General features: G+C 49.3%; 1 protein-coding gene across 1 annotated transcript in view; it reads right to left on the bottom strand.

Moving 5' to 3' along the window:
* LOC123763107 (galactosylgalactosylxylosylprotein 3-beta-glucuronosyltransferase S) overlaps positions 1-15,023 on the bottom strand; it is a 48,010-nt gene extending 32,987 nt beyond the window's left edge. The window contains exon 1 of the mRNA XM_069302194.1: positions 14,125-15,023. Within this exon, the coding sequence (XP_069158295.1) occupies positions 14,125-14,134 (10 nt within the window). The 5' untranslated portion in view covers positions 14,135-15,023. The remainder of the gene's footprint in view (positions 1-14,124) is intronic.
* Positions 15,024-21,293: the final 6,270 nt, after the last annotated feature.

The raw sequence follows: 21,293 nt of genomic DNA on the forward strand, positions 1-21,293 counted from the left end.
TAGAATATAGTTGTGCATTAATTGGCTGTTGATTGCTGGTGTTGACTTCTTAATGTGTAGTGCCTCGCAGATATCAAGCCGCCTGCTATCGCTATATCTATCGATGATTTCCGTGTTTTTTGTTAAGACTTCTCTGGTGATGGTCTGGTTATGGGAAGAGATTATATGTTCCTTAATGGAGCCCTGTTGCTTATGCATCGTTAATCGCCTGGAAAGAGATGTTGTTGTCTTGCCTATATACTGAGTTCTTTGAGGCTTACAGTCCCCAATTGGGCATTTGAAGGCATAGACGACATTGGTCTCTTTTAAAGCGTTCTGCTTTGTGTCTGGAGAGTTTCTCATGAGTAGGTTGGCCATTTTCTTGGTTTTATAGTAAATTGTCAGTTGTATCTTCTGATTTTTGTCTGTAGGGATAACGTTTCTATTAACAATATCTTTCAGGACCCTTTCCTCCGTTTTATGAGCTGTGGAAAAGAAGTTCCTGTAAAATAGTCTAATAAGGGGGTATAGGTGTTGTGTTAATTGTCAATTCAGAGGTTGCATGGCGTTTCACCTTCCTTCTTATGATGTCTTCAACGAAACCATTGGAGAAGCCGTTGTTGACTAGGACCTGCCGTACCCTACAGAGTTCTTCATCGACTTGCTTCCATCCTGAGCTGTGGCTGAGAGCACGGTCGACATAAGCGTTAACGACATTCCTCTTGTACCTGTCTGGGCAGTCACTGTTGGCATTGAGGCACATTCCTATGTTTGTTTCCTTAGTGTAGACTGCAGTGTGGAGTGGATGAAACAATCAGGATGATAGCGGACAGAGTGTATCGTGATCCGGCCTGTGCTCCTCTTGACATACCAGAAAACATTCTAAGGAAACTACTCCAAGCTGTGATTTTATTGACCACTGTGTAGTTTCTTTCTAACTAATCACATTTTACTCCTCAGTAGTGATGTAAGTGTTATCTTGGTCGACAGGAATCAGTTCACTCAGGGCAGTTATCAACTCAAGACGTGTTCCAGTGGGATCAAGTGGGCCGAGTCTGTGTAGACTGATATTTGTGACACTTAGTGAAGTATTGGTAATTGGGTCGACGTTATCTCGGGATGGCCAAGTTGAGTTACCAGATGGAAGTACTGTCCGTCTGTTAAGGCTTATTATAGGTGAAGCCTGTGTGGAAGTCTGCCAGTGTGTTGCTGGAGCCCCCTGCCAGTGTGTTGCTGGAGACCCCTGCCAGTGTGTTGCTGGAGACCCCTGCCAGTGTGTTGCTGGATACCCCTGCCAGTGTGTTGCTGGAGACCCCTGCCAGTGTGTTGCTGGAGACCCCTGCCAGTGTGTTGCTGGACACCCCTGCCAGTGTGTTGCTGGAGACCCCTGCCAGTGTGTTGCTGTAGACCCCTGCCAGTGTGTTGTTGTAGACCCCTGCCAGTGTGTTGCTGTAGACCCCTGCCAGTGTGTTGCTGGAGACCCCTGCCAGTGTGTTGCTGTAGACCCCTGCCAGTGTGTTGCTGTAGACCCCTGCCAGTGTGTTGCTGGAGACCCCTGCCAGTGTGTTGCTTTAGACCCCTGCCAGTGTGTTGCTGTAGACCCCTGCCAGTGTGTTGCTGGAGCCCCTGGCAGTGTGTTGCTGTAGACCCCTGCCAGTGTGTTGCTGGAGACCCCTGCCAGTGTGTTGCTGTAGACCCCTGCCTGTTTGTTGCTGTAGACCCCTGCCAGTGTGTTGCTGTAGACCCCTGCCAGTGTGTTGCTGGAGACCCCTGCCAGTGTGTTGCTGTAGACCCCTGCCAGTGTGTTGCTGGAGACCCCTGCCAGTGTGTTGCTGTAGACCCCTGCCAGTGTGTTGCTGGAGACCCCTGCCAATGTGTTGCAGTAGACCCCTGTCAGTGTGTTGCTGGAGACCCCTGCCAGTGTGTTGCTGGAGACCCCTGCCAGTGTGTTGCTGTAGACCCCTGCCAGTGTGTTGCTGGAGACCCCAGCCAGTGTGTTGCTGGAGACCCCTGCCAGTGTGTTGCTGGAGACCCCTGCCAGTGTGTTGCTGTAGACCCCTGCCAGTGTGTTGCTGGAGACCCCTGCCAGTGTGTTGCTGGAGACCCCTGCCAGTGTGTTGCTGTAGACCCCTGCCAGTGTGTTGCTGGAGCCCCTGCCAGTGTGTTGCTGTAGACCCCTGCCAGTGTGTTGCTGGAGCCCCTGCCAGTGTGTTGCTGTAGACCCCTGCCAGTGTGTTGCTGTAGACCCCTGCCAGTGTGTTGCTGTAGACCCCTGCCAGTGTGTTGCTGTAGACCCCTGCCAGTGTGCTGCTGGAGCCCCTGCCAGTGTGTTGCTATAGACCCCTGCCAGTGTGTTGCTGGAGACCCCTGCCAGTGTGTTGCTGTAGACCTCTGCCAGTGTGTTGCTGGAGACTCCTCCCAGTGTGTTGCTGTAGACCACTGCCAGTGTGTTGCTGTAGACCTCAGCCAGTGTGTTGCTGTAGACCCCTGCCAGTGTGTTGCTGGAGACCCCTGCCAGTGTGTTGCTGTAGACCCTGCAAGTGTGCTGCTGGAGCCCCTTCCAGTGTGTTGCTGGAGACCCCTGCCAGTGTGTTGCTGGAGACCCCTGCCAGTGTGTTGCTGGAGACCCCTGCCAATGTGTTGCTGGAGCCCCTGCCAGTGTGTTGCTGTAGACCCCTGCCAGTGTGTTGCTGTAGACCCCTGCCAGTGTGTTGCTGGAGCCCCTGCCAGTGTGTTGCTGTAGACCCCTGCCAGTGTGTTGCTGGAGACCCCTGCCAGTGTGTTGCTGGAGACCCCTGCCAGTGTGTTGCTGGAGACCCCTGCCAGTGTGTTGCTGGAGACCACTGCCAGTGTGTTCCTGGAGACTCCTGCCAGTGTGTTGCTGGAGACCCCTGCCAGTGTGTAGCTGGAGACCCCTGCCAGTGTGTTGCTGGAGACCCCTGCCAGTGTGTTGCTGGAGACCCCTGCCAGTGTGTTGCTGGAGACCCCTGCCAGTGTGTTGCTGGAGACCCCTGCCAGTGTGTTGCTGGAGACCCCTGCCAGTGTGTTGCTGGAGACCCCTGCCAGTGTGTTGCTGGAGACCCCCGCCAGTGTGTTGCTGGAGACCCCCGCCAGTGTGTTGCTGGAGACCCCCGCCAGTGTGTTGCTGGAGACCCCCGCCAGTGTGTTGCTGGATACCCCTGCCAGTGTGTTGCTGGAGACCCCTGCCAGTGTGTTGCTGGAGACCCCTGCCAGTGTGTTGCTGGAGACCCCTGCCAGTGTGTTGCTGGAGACCCCTGCCAGTGCGTTGCTGGAGACCCCTGCCAGTGTGTTGCTGGAGACCCTTGCCAGTGTGTTGCTGGAGACCCCTGCCAGTGTGTTGCTGGAGACCCCTGCCAGTGTGTTGCTGGAGACCCCTGCCAGTGTGCTGCTGGAGACCCCTGCCAGTGTGCTGCTGGAGACCCCTGCCAGTGTGCTGCTGGAGACCCCTGCCAGTGTCTTGGTGGAGACCCCTGCCAGTGTGTTGCTGGAGACCCCTGCCAGTGTGTTGCTGTAGACCACTGCCAGTGTGTTGCTGTAGACCCCTGCCAGTGTGTTGCTGGAGACCCCTGCCAGTGTGTTGCTGGAGACCCCTGCCAGTGTGTTGCTGGAGACCCCTGAAAGTGTGTTGCTGGAGACCCCTGCCAGTGTGTTGCTGGAGACTCCTCCCAGTGTGTTGCTGTAGACCTCTGCCAGTGTGTGGCTGGAGACTCCTCCCAGTGTGTTGCTGGAGAGTCCTCCCAGTGTGTTGCTGTAGACCCCTGCCAGTGTGTTGCAGTAGACCCCTGCCTGTGTGTTGCTGGAGACCCCTGCCAGTGTGTTGCTGTAGACCCCTGCCAGTGTGTTGGTGTAGACCCCTGCCAGTGTGTTGCTGGAGACTTCTGCCAGTGTGTTGCTGGAGACCCCTGCCAGTGTCTTGGTGGAGACCCCTGCCAGTGTGTTGCTGGAGACCCCTGCCTGCGTGTTGCTGGAGACCCCTGCCAGTGTGTTGCTGGAGTCACCTGCCAGTGTGTTGCTGGAATCCTGCTAATGTGTTGCTGGAGACCCCTGCCAGTGTGTTGCTGTAGACCCCAACCAGTGTGTTACTGGAGACTCCTGCCAGTGTGTTGCTGGAGACCCCTGCCAGTGTGTTGCTGGAGACCCCTGCCAGTGTGTTGCTGGAGACCACTGCCAGTGTGTTGCTGGAGACCCCGACCAATGTGTTGCTGGAGACCCCTGCCAGTGTGTTGCTGGGGACCCCTGCCAGTGTGTTGATGGGGACCCCTGCCAGTGTGTTGATGGAGACCCCTGCCAGTGTGTTGCTGGAGACCTCTGCCAGTGTGTTGCTGTAGACCTCTGCCAGTGTGTTGCTGGAGACTCCTCCCAGTGTGTTGCTGTAGACCTCTGCCAGTGTGTTGCTGGAGACCTCTGCCAGTGTGTTGCTGGAGACTCCTCACAGTGTGTTGCTGTAGACTTCTGCCAGTGTGTTGCTGGAGACTTCTCCCAGTGTGTTGCTGGAGACTCCTCCCAGTGTGTTGCTGTAGACCCCTGACAGTGTGTTGCTGGAGACTCCTGCCAGTGTGTTGCTGGAGACTCCTGCCAGTGTGTTGCTGGAGACTCCTGCCAGTGTGTTGCTGGAGACCCCTGCCAGTGTGTTGCTGTAGACCCCTGCCAGTGTGTTGCTGGAGACCCCTGCCAGTGTGTTGCTGGAGACCCCTGCAAGTGTATTGCTGGAGACTCCTGCCAGTGTGTTGCTGGAGACTCCTGCCAGTGTGTTGCTGGAGACCCCTGCCAGTGTGCTGGTGTAGACCCCTGCCAGTGTGTTGCTGGAGACCCCTGCCAGTGTGTTGCTGGAGACCCCTGCCAGTGTGTTGCTGGAGACCCCTGCCAGTGTGTTGCTGGAGACCCCTGCCAGTGTGTTGCTGGAGACCCGTGCCAGTGTGTTGCTGGAGACCCCTGCCAGTGTGTTGCTGGAGACCCCTGCCAATGTGTTGCTGGAGACCCCTGCCAGTGTGTTGCTGGAGACCCCTGCCAGTGTGTTGCTGGAGACCCCTGCCAGTGTGTTGCTGGAGACCCCTGCCAGTGTGTTGCTGGAGACCCCTGCCAGTGTGTTGCTGGAGACCCCTGCCAGTGTGTTGCTGGAGACCCCTGCCAGTGTGTTGCTGGAGACCCCTGCCAGTGTGTTGCTGGAGACCCCTGCCAGTGTGTTGCTTTAGACCCCTGCCAGTGTGTTGCTGGAGACCCCTGCCAGTAGTGTTGCTGGAGACCCCTGCCAGTGTGTTGCTGGAGACCCCTGCCAGTGTGTTGCTGGAGACCCCTGCCAGTGTCTTGCTGGAGACCCCTTCCAGTGTGTTGCTGGAGACCCCTGCCAATGTGTTGCTGGAGACCCCTGCCAGTGTGTTGCTGGAGACCCCTGCCAGTGTGTTGCTGGAGACCCCTGCCAGTGTGTTGCTGGAGACCCCTTCCAATGTGTTGCTGGAGACCCCTGCCAGTGTGTTGCTGGAGACCCCTGCCAGTGTGTTGCTGGAGACCCCTGCCAGTGTGTTGCTGGAGACCCCTGCCAGTGTGTTGTTGGAGACCCCTGCCAGTGTGTTGCTGGAGAGTACAAGTGGTGTTTGGGCACCTTGACGATACTGTGTTAGACTGGCCTATGATATACCGAGTAAGGTGAACTCGCCGGCGTGAGGTCCACGGAAGACAGACTCAGGGAGGGAACCATGAGTGGTGCACGATACACGTGGACTCGCCCGAGAAAAAAGATGACCGAAGTTTTATAGTGTCCTGTGCGAAAGATGACACCTGCAGTGTTATGTGGTGTACGCAAGTCTATATATAGTTAAGAAGTACACTTGGTGATTTTTTTTTTTTTTTTGCAGGGATTTTCCTGCGGGGACCCTAAGCCTCTGGCTGGCCCACTGCGCGGGCCCTAAGCCTCTAGCTGGCCCACTGCGCGGGCCCTAAGCCTCTGACTGGCCCACTGCGCGGGCCCTAAGCCTCTGGCTGGCCCACTGTGCGGGCCCTAAGCCTCTAGCTGGCCCACTGCGCGGGCCCTAAGCCTCTGACTGGCCCACTGCGCGGGCCCTAAGCCTCTAGCTGGCCCACTGCGCGGGCCCTAAGCCTCTAGCTGGCCCACTGCGCGGGCCCTAAGCCTCTAGCTGGCCCACTGCGCGGGCCCTAAGCCTCTAGCTGGCCCACTGCGCGGGCCCTAAGCCTCTAGCTGGCCCACTGCGCGGGCCCTAAGCCTCTAGCTGGCCCACTGCGCGGGCCCTAAGCCTCTAGCTGGCCCACTGCGCGGGCCCTAAGCCTCTAGCTGGCCCACTGCGCGGGCCCTAAGCCTCTGACTGGCCCACTGCGCGGGCCCTAAGCCTCTGCCTGGCCCACTGTGCGGGCCCTAAGCCTCTGGCTGGCCCACTGCGCGGGCCCTAAGCCTCTAGCTGGCCCACTGCGCGGGCCCTAAGCCTCTAGCTGGCCCACTGCGCGGGCCCTAAGCCTCTAGCTGGCCCACTGCGCGGGCCCTAAGCCTCTGGCTGGCCCACTGCGCGGGCCCTAAGCCTCTAGCTGGCCCACTACGCGGGCCCTAAGCCGCCTCTAGCTGGCCCACTACGCGGGCCCTAAGCCTCTAGCTGGCCCACTGCGCGGGCCCTAAGCCTCTAGCTGGCCCACTGCGCGGGCCCTAAGCCTCTAGCTGGCCCACTGCGCGGGCCCTAAGCCTCTAGCTGGCCCACTGCGCGGGCCCTAAGCCTCTGGCTGGCCCACTGCGCGGGCCCTAAGCCTCTAGCTGGCCCACTGCGCGGGCCCTAAGCCTCTAGCTGGCCCACTGCGCGGGCCCTAAGCCTCTGACTGGCCCACTAAGTGTTGCTTGTTTCTACTTTACTTGGGCGGAGTATGAGTGTTTATGACTCGTATGGTCGCTTCAGTAAGACACTTGGTGATGGATCTGTCTAGTGTTGTTCATCACCTTTCCCTTCAGATTGATTATTACTGTCAGTTCTTAATTAATAACTTACACGATCTCACCCCGAGTCACAGGTAAGAAGAGGCACTAAGGCCCTCATATACAGTTTGATAAGTAAAGAACCCGGTTACTGGCTCAAAGTGAGGCCGTAACAAACAAGTTGTTAATTCATTAGGAAATGAGTTCTATTGACCGAGTCCTTATATGTGCATGGAGTGCTGCTTGCACGGATTTAGTCTGACTCTGGGGATATCAGAGATATTGATTTCTACCAATCCTGGATGGGTATGGAATGCATAATAAATTAATCAAACTAAACTGGCAATACGTCCTCAGACTAAGTTCATTCCATCCAGCGGTCGACCCCAAAGTCAGATTCATCAATTTAAACAAGTTCTTCATTCAAAATAGGAATTTTCTCAAATATAAATTAATATTGTTATATATTAGCATTCTGTGCACATTTAGGCATTGGTTAGGTTAGGTGTTTAGGTTCTGTTGCCGATTGTATGTATCTGTAGTACGTTGGTGAAGCATTTAGCGCGTTGTGATTCGAACAAATGTCGTCAGCGAAGCACTTCTTCAAAGTGTTCGAATGAAACAGAGCCTGACAGCTGAGTGGACAGCGCTCGGGATTCTTAGTCCTAAGGTTCCGGGTTCGAGTCCCGACGGAGGCGAAAACAAATGAGCAGTGTTTCTTTCATCCTGATGCCCTTGATCATCTAGCAGTAAATAGGTACCTGGGAGCAGCTGCTATAGGCTGTTTCCTGGGGGTGTGTAACAAAAAGGAAGCCTGGTAGAGGACCGGGCCGCGGGGACGCTAAGCCCCGAAATCATCTCAAGATAACCTCAAGAAGATGTCATCAATTGTGTGTCGTGTGTAAACCGTTTTTCATTCATAAACAACGGGTTTGGCGGGTGCATGGAATGGACTTTGGCCTTTGTTTAGAGGACGGGCTAATTTCTGGTGAGGTGCTCATGGGTTCTATTACATATATCAAGGAAAAGTTTCATATCAGGATTAGCATTTAAGAAAAAGGTTTTGTACACGTAAATAGCAAAATAATAATAATAATAATAATAATAATAATAATAATAATAATAATAATAATAATAATAACTTATTTACAAGAAGGAACAATGGGTTTGTAAGATAGCATAATATTGGTATTTTTACATTCTTGCAACGTCACTAGCACGCATAGAGTTTCGGGCAGAAACGGTGAAAACATGAAAACATTGAATATAACGCAAAAAAAAACATTGAATACAAGAGTGTATGTGGAGCGATTGTATGTTTAACATGTTTAGAGATTTAATCATTCATGTTTGGAGATTCAATCAGGCATTTCTGGGTTCGAATCCTGGGCGAGATAGGAATAGTTGGGTGCGTTTCCTATCACTTGATGCCTCTCTTAATCTTGTTGCAAATTGGTACCCATAAGACAGGCAATGGATGTGTGGTTACATCCTGGAGAGGGTCAGTAGTTCGACCTTGTGGGAGGGAAAGGGAATTATCAGCGGGGAAAAGCGCCAAGCCATTACGACTATATAACATTTGGAAGGGGTCAGGATAAGGATTAAGGATGGACGGGGGAAGGGGGGGAAAGGAATGGTGCCCAACCACTTGGACAGTCGGGGATTGAACCTGTATGACTTGAGACCTTTCGCTCTACCGTCCAGCCCAAGTGGAGGGGGGGGACCTTGATACAAGTTTCTATATGCATATATACACTGGTTTCCTGTACCCCGATACAATAAATTACATATCTTAAAGACAGATGTGGATAATATATATTTACTTGATATGAACATTGACTATAGTACGCTTTTTAGTGCGCTCCGATCATAAACCTCTATGTTAAATAATTATCTTAATTCATGTTAAAATCACTAATATTTGTAATGTTAGGCTCTTCATCATTGTAACATTTTCCCTACTATGGCCGAGTGTCAGAGTAGTAGACAAATGGTATGCATTAGGAAGTGATTTGGGAGAAGCTGACTCCATTCACAGTTTCAAGTGTAGATATGATAGAGTCCAATAGGCTAAGAAACCTGAACATTAGTTGAATGCCAGTTGAGAGGCGGGTCCAAAAAGCAAGAGCTCAACCCCCGCAAGCACAACTAGGTAAGTGCAACTAGGAAAGTACACACACACACACACACGAAAGTGTAAGGTAATGAAATTAGGCGAAGGGAGCAGGAGGCTGAACACAAGGTACCATCTGGGAGGTGAAATCCTGCAAGAGTCAAATAGAGAGAAAGATCTGGGGGTTGTTATCACACCGAACCTGTCCCCAAAGATCCACATTAAAAGAATATCATCAGCGGCATATGCTAGACCGGCCAACATAAGAACTGCCTTTAGAAACTTGTGTAAGGAATCGTTCAGGACCCTGTATACCACTTACGTAAGACCAATCCTGGAGTATGCAGCTCCAGCCTGGAGTCCATACCTAGTTAAACACAAGACGAAGTTAGAGAAGATCCAGCGGAATGCCACCAGGTTCGTCCCGGAACTGAGAGGAATGAGCTACGAGGAAAGGCTAAAAGAGCTGAACCTCACATCCCTGGAAAACAGAAGAGTAAGGGGGGACATGATAACCACCTACAAAATTCTCAGGGGAATTGACAGGGTGGACAAAGACAAACTCTTCAGCACATGAGGGACGCGAACAAGGGGACACAGGTGGAAATTTAGTACTCAGATGAGCCATAGAGACGTTAGAAAGAATTATTTCTGTGTCAGAGTAGTTAATAAATGGAATGCACTAGGAAGTGATGTGGTGGAGGCTGACTCCATACACAGTTTCAAATGTAGATATGATACAGCCCAGTAGGCTCAGGAATCTGTACACCAGTTGATTGACGGTTGAGAGGCGGGACCAAAGAGCCAGAGCTCAACCCCCGCAAGCACAACTAGGTGAGTGCACACACACACACACGCACACACACACACACACACACACACACACACACACACACACACACACACACACACACACACACACACACACACACACACACACACACACAGGGGGGAAGGGCGGTGGCTGAGCGGACTGCACGCTGGACGCGTGATCCTGTGGTCCCGGGTTCGATTCCGGGCGCCGGAGAGAAACAATGGGCAGAGTTGCTTTTACCCAGATGCTCCTGTTACCTAGCAGTAAATAAGTACCTGGGAGTTAGTCAGCTGTCACAGGCGGCTGCCTGGGATGTGTGTTGTTGGGGGGGGGGGATAGAAGTAGTTAGTAACAGTTGATTGACAGTTGAGAGGGGGGACCAAAGAGCACAGTTGAGAGGCGGGACCAAAGAGCCAAAGCTCAATCCCCGCAAGCACAACGAGGTGAGTACAACTAGGTGAATACACTACTTAGGATAGTAGGAATACTACCTACTAATACCACTACACCTTGCGGCTGAGTGGATAATGCTTGGGGGGTCGTAGTCCTAATGGTCCAGGTTCGATTCCCAGCGGAGGGGAAACAAATGCTCAAAGTTTCTTTCACCCTGATGCCCTGTTCACCTATCAGTAAATTGGTACCTGGGAGACAGCTGCTATGGGCTGCTTCCTGGGGATGTGTGTGTGTGTGTGTGTGTTTGTGTGTTTGTGTGTGTGTGTGTGTGTGTGTGTGTGTGTGTGTGTGTGTGTGTGTGTGTGTGTGTGCGCGCGCGCGCGCCCCTAGTATTCACCTAGTTGTGATTGCGGGGGTTGAGCTCTGCTCTTTCGGCCCGCCAACTGTTTCTAACTACAGAACTACTAACACTATTTTTTTTCAACACACACACACACACACACACACACACACACACACACACACACACACACACACACACACACACACACACACACACACACACACACAGTGTGTGTGTGTGTGTGTAGGCACCCACAGGAGGTAGGCACACTCTGTGCCTGCCACTCTCCATGGTGTACAAGAAGTCACTGGTAACAGGTGAACTGCCAAAAATTTGGAAGACGGCCAATGTAGTCCCAATATACATGAAGTGTGATAGACAGGAGGCACTGAACTATAGGCCAGTGTCCCTAACTTGTATTCGATGCAAGATGATGGAGAAGATTGTGCGAAAAAAGCTAGTGGAACATCTTGAGCGGAAGAACTTTGTAACACAACATCAACATGGGTTCAGGGATGGAAAGTCATGCCTAACAGGATTAATTGAGTTCTATAACCAGGCAATAAAAATCAGGCAAGAGAGAGAGAGAGAGAGAGAGAGAGAGAGAGAGAGAGAGAGAGAGAGAGAGAGAGAGAGAGAGAGAGAGAGAGAGAGAGAGAGAGAGAGAGAGAGAGGGCTGGGTAGACTGCATATTTCTGGACTGCCAGAAAACTTTTGACATAGTACCACATAAGAGACTAGTGCACAAACTGGAGATGCAGGCAGGAGTGAAAGGGAAGGTACTCCACTGGATAAGAAAGTACCTAAACAACAGGACACAGCGAGTCACCGTGAGGGGTGAGGTTTCGGATTGGCGGGGAGTCACCAGTGGAGTCCCACAGGGATCAGTCCTTGGACCTATACTGTTTCTGATATACGTAAATGATCTCCCAGAAGGAATTGACTCGTTCCTTTCGATGTTTGCTGATGATGCAAACATTATGAGGAGGATCAGGACAGAGGAGGATATTATGAGGTTACAAGATGACCTAGACAAACTGAAGGAATGGTTCGACAAATGGCTATTAAAGTTCAACCCAAGTAAGTGTAAAGTAATGAAACTAGGAGGAGGAACTAGGCCAGTCCCTGGATACCGAATGGGAGATGAAGTCCTTCACGAAACAGAGAGAAAGATCTGGGAGTTGATATCACGCCAAACCTGTCTCACGAAGCCAACCTCAAAAGAATAACATCAGCGGCCTATGCGAGGCTGGCTAACATCAGAACTGCTTTCAGAAACCTGTGAAAGGAATCCTTCAGAACCTTGTATACCACATATGTAAGGCCAATCCTGGAGTATGCGGCCCTAACATGGAGCCCGTATCTAGTCAAGGATAAGACGAAGCTGGAAAAAGCTCAGAGGTATGCCACTAGGCTAGTCCCAGAACTAAGAGGTATGAGTTATGAAGACAGACTACGTGAACTGCACCTCACGTCGCTGAAAGACAGAAGAGCTAGGGGAGACATGATCCCCACATACAAAATTCTCAGGGTAATTGACAGGGTGGACAAGGATGGATTATTTAACACGGGTGGTACACGCACAAGGAGACACAGGTGGAAGCTGAGTACCCAAATGAACCACAGAGACATTAGAAAGAACTTTTTCAGTGTCAGATTAGTTAGTAAATGGAATGCATTAAGCTTTAACAGTTTAACAGTTTAAAATTAACAGTTTCAAATGTAGATATGATAGAGCCCAGTAGGCTCAGGAATCTGTACATCAGTTGATTGACGGTAGAGAGGGGGGGGGAGGGGACCAAAGAGCCAAAGCTCAACCCCCGCAAGCACAATTAGGTGAGTACACACACGGGGGGAGAGGGGGACCTGTGTGGCTGAGTGTGTGGGGCCTGTGGCTGAGTGGATAGCGCTTGGGACTCGTAGTCCTAAGGTCTGGGTTCGATCCCCGGTGATGGGGGAAAACAATTGGGCAGAGTTTCTTTCACCCTAGCGCCCCTGTTACCTAGCAGTAAATAGGTACATGGAAGTTAGAGAGCTGTTACATGCTGCCTGGGAGTTAGAGAGCTGTTACATGCTGCCTGGGAGTTAGAAAGCTGTTACATGCTGCCTGGGAGTTAGAGAGCTGTTACATGCTGCCTGGGAGTTAGAAAGCTGTTACGTGCTGCTTGCTGGGTGTGTGTGTGTCGGGGGGGGGAATGATTGAAAGTTGAGAGGCGGTACGAAAGAGCCAGAGCTCAACCCCCGCAAGCACAACTAGGTGAATACACCCACACACGGTCACTAATAGTGAACACCCACATTGCAAACAGTTTCACTTACATAAGAAAGTCACAACATTGTTATACATCCTTGTGAAAATATTTCACAAGGATGAACATAACATTTTTCACGTTTGACAAAGTCCCTCACGTCAACGTGATAAACATTTACATTAACGTCAAAGTATTAAAAGATGGTTAGAAGGATCTGACGCAACATTATCAAGACCTGTAACAAACATTACTAAGGAAGTTAGTGGGCATAATTTCTACCCCACAGTAACGCATGGTGTCCTCACACGGGTCTGAAGATCTCCACATTACAGGTGCCCATGTTCCGGTGAAGTCAGTAAACATACTTGAAGCAACACTTCCTCATCATCAAAGGCCAAATGCTCGTGAAGTCACCCGCTATACGCCCAGTTTACGATTGAAAGCATGGCGTACACGACTGACGTGTATTCATTCCTCGAGCAACGAGAACGAGATAGGACTTGCAAAATACCTCCTGAATGGAGTTAATAAACCCTGTAAGATTCCATAAGGACATGGAAGGTCCATGCGGAAATCAGTTCACCAGGAATCAGAAGGAGTATAAGATATACAGATGGGCATTAGTTTCAGTCACCCAGGAAATCAAATTAACAAAGAAATTTTGAAAGAAAACTTGTTCAAACATTAAGAAAGTTCTCAAGCCTTATTATGCCTATAAACGAAGTAAAACCAAGACAAAAGACAAGGCAAAAGGACCCTTAAAAGGTGAGATCAACCACGATATAATTGATGAACAAATGGTGGAAGCTTTACATCAGCTTTGATGCTTTACATCAGTGCTCACACTTGAAAGATTAGACAAAACCCCAAAACCCACACAAATGTTTGAAGCAAGAGAAATAAATGTATTAAGAGATATTCCCATAACGTACAAACAATCAGGAAGAGCACTCACAAACTAAAGGATTCACAAGCCACAGGTATGGATGGAATTCAATCCAAAGTTGGAAACGAACTTACAGATGAAATGTGTCTACTACCGAAACTCATTTTCAGAAAATCCCTGGATATTTCTGCAAGATTGGAAATATGCAAATGTCACCCTTATCTTCAATTAGGGCAAAAAGAGTTCAGCAGAAAACTACTGACCTGACCCGTCTGACCTCACATATCTGGAGGGAATGACTTCATGGAGAGAATCCTGTAGGAGGGAAAGCATTCACCATTTCATAGTGCACAATCTAAAAAAAATATCAACGCAACATGGTTTTGTCTTAAAATATATATTTACTTACTAACCTGCTCGCATTTCGGAGATGGTAACCAGCTATTCAGACAAAGAGCTTCAAGCAGACGAAGTATAATAGCAGGGAAATTACAATCACATGAAATAAATGGTAAAGTACTAGAATGTATAAAACTAGAATGTGTGGTGGTGGTAGTGACTGTGGTGGTGGCGTTGGTGACTGTGGTGGTGGTGGTGGTAGTGACTGTGGTGGCGTTGGTGACTGTGGTGGTGGTGGTAGTGACTGGTGGTGGCGTTGGTGACTGTGGTGGTGGTGGTAGTGACTGTTGTGGTGGCGTTGGTGACTGTGGTGGTGGTGGTAGTGACTGTTGTGGTGGCGTTGGTGACTGTGGTGGTGGTGGTAGTGACTGTTGTGGTGGCGTTGGTGACTGTGGTGGTGGTGGTAGTGACTGTTGTGGTGGCGTTGGTGACTGTGGTGGTGGTGGTAGTGACTGTTGTGGTGGCGTTGGTGACTGTGGTGGTGGTGGTAGTGACTGGTGGTGGCGTTGGTGACTGTGGTGGTGGTGGTAGTGACTGGTGGTGGTGGCACTGACACTGAGTGTGGTGGTGGTGGTGACTGTGGTGACTGCAGGTGGCACTGACACTGAGTGTGGTGGTGGTGGTGACTGTGGTGACTGCAGGTGACACTGACACTGAGTGTGGTGGTGGTGGTGACTGCAGGTGGCACTGACACTGAGTGTGGTGGTGGTGGTGACTGTGGTGACTGCAGGTGGCACTGACACTGAGTGTGGTGGTGGTGGTGACTGCAGGTGACACTGACACTGAGTGTGGTGGTGGTGGTGACTGCAGGTGACACTGGCACTGAGTGTGGTGGTGGTGGTGACTGCAGGTGACACTGACACTGAGTGTGGTGGTGGTGGTGACTGCAGGTGACACTGGCACTGAGTGTGGTGGTAAGGTAGTGTTGTGGGTGATGGTAAACGTGAGCACACCTGGTCTCCTCTGCTCCAGGTGTTCATTTGATTTATATGAAGCTCTGCAAATGAGATTTACTGAGAATTAAACATTTGAGTGTGGTGTGGTGTGGTGTGGGCGTGTGTGGTGTGGGCGTGTGTGGTGTGGGCGTGTGTGGTGTGGGCGTGTGTGATGTGTGCGTGTGTGGTGCGGTGTGGTGTGATGTGGGTATGTGTGGTGCGGGTGTGTGTGGTGTGGGCATGTGTGGTGTGGTGTGGTGTGATGTGGGTATGTGTGGTGTGGGCGTCTGTGGTGTGGTGCGGTATGGTGTGAGTGGTGTGATGTGGGTGTGTGTGGTGTGGGTATGTGTGGTGTGGGTGTGTGTGATGTGGGCATGTGTGGTGTGGGCGTCTGTGGTGTGGTGCGGTATGGTGTGAGTGGTGTGATGTGGGTATGTGTGGTGTGGGTGTGTGTGGTGTGGGCATTTTTGGTGTGATGTGAGGTGGGGTGGTGTGTGCATGTGTGGTGTGGGCTCAACCCGTCCTCGACTCAAGTCCATTACATCCAGCGGTCGACCCTACAGACGCATCCATAAATTTTAACATGCTGTTCATTCAAAACGGGAATTTTCTCAAGTATAAATTAATATTATAATATATTAGCATATTGTGCATATAGAGGCATAGGTTAGGTTAGGTGTTTAGGTTTTGTTGACGATTATTTGTTTATTGGCGATTTATTTAATTATAGATTATTATATATATATATATATATATATATATATATATATATATATATATATATATATAATATATATATATAATATATATATATTATATATATATATTATATATATACATATATTATATATATAAGGCACAACTCTCCTAAACACGAGAGTCAAGTATACAACTTTAGAACACTTTCCCACCAGGAGACTCGAACCCTAGCCAGCACAGAAGCCTTCCAGCAACTGGCATAACAGGTACGCCTTAACCCTCTCCACCACCTGCTCAGACCCTTAAAAGAGATGGTAATTTCGGAGTATTTAAATACCACAAAGATCACCACCTCCCAAGAGCACTAGAGCAAGTGAGGGGTCATTTAGACGTTAATTTCATCAAGTCCCTGTTAATATGGGAAGACACAGTGTCTATGCTTAAGGCACAACTCTCCTAAACACGAGAGTCAAGTATACAACTTTAGAACACTTTCCCACCAGGAGACTCGAACCCTAGCCAGCACAGAAGCCTTCCAGCAACTGGCATAACAGGTACGCCTTTGCCTTAGCGGGCAAAAATCGTGCGATTTTTGCCGTTAGCGGGCAAAAATCGTGCGAATTTTGCCGCTAGCGGGCAAAAACCGTGCGATTTTCGCAGCTGGCGGGCAAAAATCGCGCGATTTTCGCCGCTAGCGCCCAAAAACCGAGCGATTTTCGCCTCTAGCAGGCAAAAATCGCGCGATTTTCGCCCTAGCGCCCAAAAACCGAGCGATTTTCGCCGTTAGCAAGCAAAAATCGCGTGATTTTCGCAAGTAGCGGCCAAAAATCGCGCGATTTTCGCCGCTAGCGTCCAAAAATCGGGCGATATTCGCCACTACAGGGGCAAAAACCGGGCGATTTTCGCCGCTAGCGGCCAAATATCGCGCGATTTTCGCCGCTAGCGGCCAAAAATCGGGCGATTTTCGCCGCTACCAGTCAAAAATCGCGCGATTTTCGCCGCTAGCGGCTAAAAACCGCGCGATTTTCGCCACTAGCGGCCAAAAACCGCGCGATTTTTGCTGCTAGCGGCGAAAATCGCCCGATTTTTTCCCCGATTTTTGCCCTCCAGCGGCGAAATTCGCCCGATTTTTGCCCACTACCGGCGAAAACCGCGCGGTTTTTGGCCGCTAGCGGCAAAAATCGACCGATTTTCGCTGCTAGCGGCCAAAAAAGGGGCTATTTTCGCCGGTAGTGGGCAAAAATCGTGCGAATTTCGCCGATAGCGGCCAAAAATTGTGCGAATTTTGCCGCTAGTGGCCAAAAATCGCGCGATTTTCGCCGCTAGCGTCCAAAAACCGTGCAATTTTCGCAGCTGGCTGGCAAAAATCGCGCGATATTCGCCGCTACCAGCCAAAAATTGCGCGATTTTCGCCGCTAGCGTCCAAAAACCTCGCGATTTTCGCCGCTAGCGGCCAAAAATCGCGCGATTTTCGCCGCTAGCGGCCAAAAACCGCGCAATTTTCGCCGCAAGCGGCAAAAAATCTGGCGATTTTTGCTGCTAGCGGCGAAAATCGCCCGATTTTTCCCCTCCAGTGGCGAAATTCCCCCAATTTTTTTTCCCTCCAGCGGCGAAATTCGCCCGATTTTTGCCCGCTAGCAGCGAAAATCGCACGGTTTTTGGCCGCTAGCAGCGAAAATCGCGCGGTTTTTGGCCGCTAGCTGCAAAAATCGACCGACTTTCGCCGCTAGCGGCGAAAAAAAGGGGCTATTTTCGCCGCTAGCGGACAAAAATCGGGCGATTTTCGCCACTAGCGGGCAAAAACCGTGCGATTTTCGCAGCTGGCGGGCAAAAATCGCGCGATTTTAGCCGCTAGCGCCCAAAAACCGAGCGATTTTCGCCTCTAGCGGACAAAAATCGCGCGATTTTCGTCGCTAGTGCCCAAAAACCGAGCGATTTTCGCCGTTAGCGGGCAAAAATCGCGTGATTTTCGCAAGTAGCAGCCGAAAATCGCGCGATTTTCGCCGATAGCTGCCAAAAACCGTGCGATTTTCCCTGCTAGCGGCCAAAAATCGCGCGATTTTCGCCGCTAGCGGCCAAAAATCGCCCGATTTTTGCCCTCCAGTGGCGAAATTCGCCCAATCGGCATAAATCGTTCGATTTTTGGCCGCTATCGGCAAAAATCGACCGATTTTCGATGCTAGCGGCCAAAAAAGGGGCTATTTTCGCCGGTAGCGGGCAAAAATCGCGTGATTTTCGCAAGTAGCAGCCGAAAATCGCGCGATTTTCACCGATAGCGGCCAAAAACCGTGCGATTTTCGCTGCTAGCGGCCAAAAATCGCGCGATTTTCGCCGCTAGCGGCCAAAAATCGCCCGATTTTTGCCCTCCAGTGGCGAAATTCGCCCAATCGGCATAAATCGTTCGATTTTTGGCCGCTAGCGGCAAAAATCGACCGATTTTCGATGCTAGCGGCCAAAAAAGGGGCTATTTTCGCCGGTAGCGGGCAAAAATCGTGCGAATTTCGTCGTTAGCGGCCAAAAATCGTGCGAATTTCGCCGCTAGTGGCCAAAAACCGTGCGATTTTCGAAAATCGCGCGATTTTCGCTGGTAGCGGGCAAAATTCGCGTGATTTTCGCCGCTAGCGGCCAAAAATTGACAAATATTCGCAGCTAGCGGCCAAAAATCAGGCGATTTTCGCCGCTATCAGCCAAAAAATCGGGCGATTTTCGACGCTTGAGGCCAAAAACCGTGCTATTTTCGCCGCTACCAGCGAAAAATCGCCCGATTTTTGGCCGCTAGCAGCAAACTAATCTGCAAACTACTTTACAAAGTAGCGAATGTAGCCCAATTTTAGGCTACAAAGTAGCGAAAGTAGCCCAATTTTGGGCTACAAAGTAGTGAAAGTAGCCCAATTTTGGGCTAAAAAGTAGCGAAAGTAGCGAAAATTTGGGCTAAAAAGTAGCGAAAGTAGCGAAAATTTGGTCTAAAAAGTAACGAAAGTAGCCCAATTTTGAGCTAAAAAGTAGCGAAAGAAGCGAAATTGTGGGCTAAAAAGTAGCAAAAGTAGCGAAATTTTTGGGCTACAAAGTAGCGAAATTAGCCCAATTTTGGGCTACAAAGTAGCGAAAGTAGCCCAATTTTGGACTACAAAGTAGCGAAAGTAGCCCAATTTAGGGCTACAAAGTAGCGAAAGTAACCCAATTTTGGGATACAAAGTAGCGAAAGTAGCCCAATTTTGGGCTAAAAAGTAGCGAAAGAAGCGAAATTTGGGCTAAAAGTAGCGTAAGTAGCTAAATTTTGGGCTAAAAAGTAGTGAAAGTAGCCCAATTTTGGAATAAAAAGTAGTGAAAGTAGCCCAATTTAGGGCTAAAAAGTAGCGAAAGTAGCGAAATTTTGGGCTACAAAGTATCAAAACTAGCGAAATTTTGGGCTACAAAGTAGCGAAATTAGCCCAATTTTGGGCTACAAAGTAGCGAAAGTAGCCCAATTTTGGGCTACAAAGTAGCGAAAGTAGCCCAATTTAGGGCTACAAAGTAGCGAAAGTAACCCAATTTTGGGATACAAAGTAGCGAAAGTAGCCCAATTTTGGGCTAAAAAGTAGCGAAAGAAGCGAAATTTGGGCTAAAAGTAGCGTAAGTAGCTAAATTTTGGGCTAAAAAGTAGTGAAAGTAGCCCAATTTTGGAATAAAAAGTAGTGAAAGTAGCCCAATTTAGGGCTAAAAAGTAGCGAAAGTACCGAAATTTTGGGCTAAAAAGTAGCGAAAGTACCGAAATTTTGGGCTAAAAAGTAGCGAAATTTTGGGCTACAAAGTAGGGAACGTAGCCCAATTTTGGGCTACAGAGTAGCGAAAGTAGCCCAATTTTGGGTTAAAAAGTAGCGAAAGTAGCGAAATTTTGGGCTACAAAGTAGCGAAAGTACCAAAAATTTGGGCTAAAAAGTAGCGAAAGTAGTGAAACTTTGGGCTACAAAGTAGCGAAAGTAGCGAAATTTTGGGCTACAAAGTAGCGAAAGTAGCGAAATTTTTGGCTACAAAGTAGCCCAATTTTGGGCTACAAAGTAGCGAAAGTAGCCAATTTTGGGCTACAAAGTAGCGAAAGTAGCCCAAATTTGGGCTGAAAAGTAGCGAAAGTAGCGAAATTTTGGGCTAAAAAGTAGCGAAAGTAGCCCAATTTTGGGCTAAAAAGAAGAAAAGTACCGAAAATTTGGGTAAAAAAACAAAGTAACCCAATTTTGGGCTAAAAAGTAGCGAAAGTAGCAAAATTTTGGGCTACAAAGTAGCGAAAGTAGCCCAAATTTGGGCTACAAAGTAGCGAAAGTAGCGAAATTTTGGGCAACAAAGTAGCGAAAGTAGCCCAATTTTGGGCTAAAAAGTAGCGAAAGTAGCGAAATTTTGGCCTACAAAGTAGCGAAATTTTGGGCTACAAAGTAGCGAAATTTTGGGCTACAAAGTAGCGAAAGTAACCCAATTTTGGGCTACAAAGTAGCGAAAGTAGCAAAATTTTGGGCTACAAAGTAGCGAAATAGCGAAATTTTGGGCTAGAAAGTAGCAAAAGTAGCCCAATTTTGGGCTAAAAAGTAGCGAAAGTAACCCAATTTGGGCTAAAAAGTAGCGAAAGTAGCCCAATTTTGGGCTAAAAAGTAGCAAAAGTACCGAAAATTTGGGCTAAAAAAAACGAAAGTAGCCCAATTTTGGGCTAAAAAGTAGCGAAAGTACCGAAAATTTGGGCTAAAAAAAACGGAAGTAGCCCAATTTTGGGCTAAAAAGTAGCAAAAGTACCGAAAATTTGGGCTAAAAAACCGAAAGTAGCCCAATTTTGGGCTACAAAGTAGCGAAAGTAGCGAAATTTTGGGCAACAAAGTAGCGAAAGTAGCCCAATTTTAAGCTAAAAAGTAGCGAAAGTAGCGAAATTTTGGCCTACAAAGTAGCGAAATTTTGAGCTACAAAGTAGCGAAAGTAGCCCAATTTTGGGCTACAAATTAGCGAAAGTAGCAAAATTTTGGGCTAAAAAGTAGCGAAAGTAGCGAAATTTTGGCCTACAAATTAGCGAAATTTTGGGCTACAAAATGGCGAAAGTAGCCCAATTTTGGGCTACAAAGTAGCGAAAGTAGCAAAATTTTGGGCGAAAAGTAGCGAAAGTAGCAGAATTTTGGGCTACAAAGTAGTGAAAGTAGCCCAATTTTGGGCTACAAAGTAGCGAAATAGCGAACTTTTGGGCTACAAAGCAGCGAAAGTAGCCCAATTTCGGGCTACAAAGTAGCGAAAGTAGCCCAATTTTGGGCTAAAAAGTAGCGAAAGTAGCGAAATTTTGGGCTAAAAAGTAGCGAAAGTAGCCCAATTTTGGGCTAAAAAGAAGAAAAGTACCGAAAATTTGGGCTAAAAAACCAAAGTAGCCCAATTTTGGGCTAAAAAGTAGCGAAAGTAGCAAAATTTTGGCCTAAAAAGTAGCGAAAGTAGCATAATTTTGGCCTAAAAAGTAGCAAAAGTAGCTCAATTTTGGCCAAAAAAGTGGCGAAATTTTGAGCTAAAAGTAGCAAAAGTAGCCCAATTTTGGCCTAAAAAGTAGCGAA

Source organism: Procambarus clarkii, chromosome 47 (genome assembly GCF_040958095.1).
Source record: "Procambarus clarkii isolate CNS0578487 chromosome 47, FALCON_Pclarkii_2.0, whole genome shotgun sequence".
Lineage (NCBI taxonomy): Eukaryota > Metazoa > Arthropoda > Malacostraca > Decapoda > Cambaridae > Procambarus > Procambarus clarkii.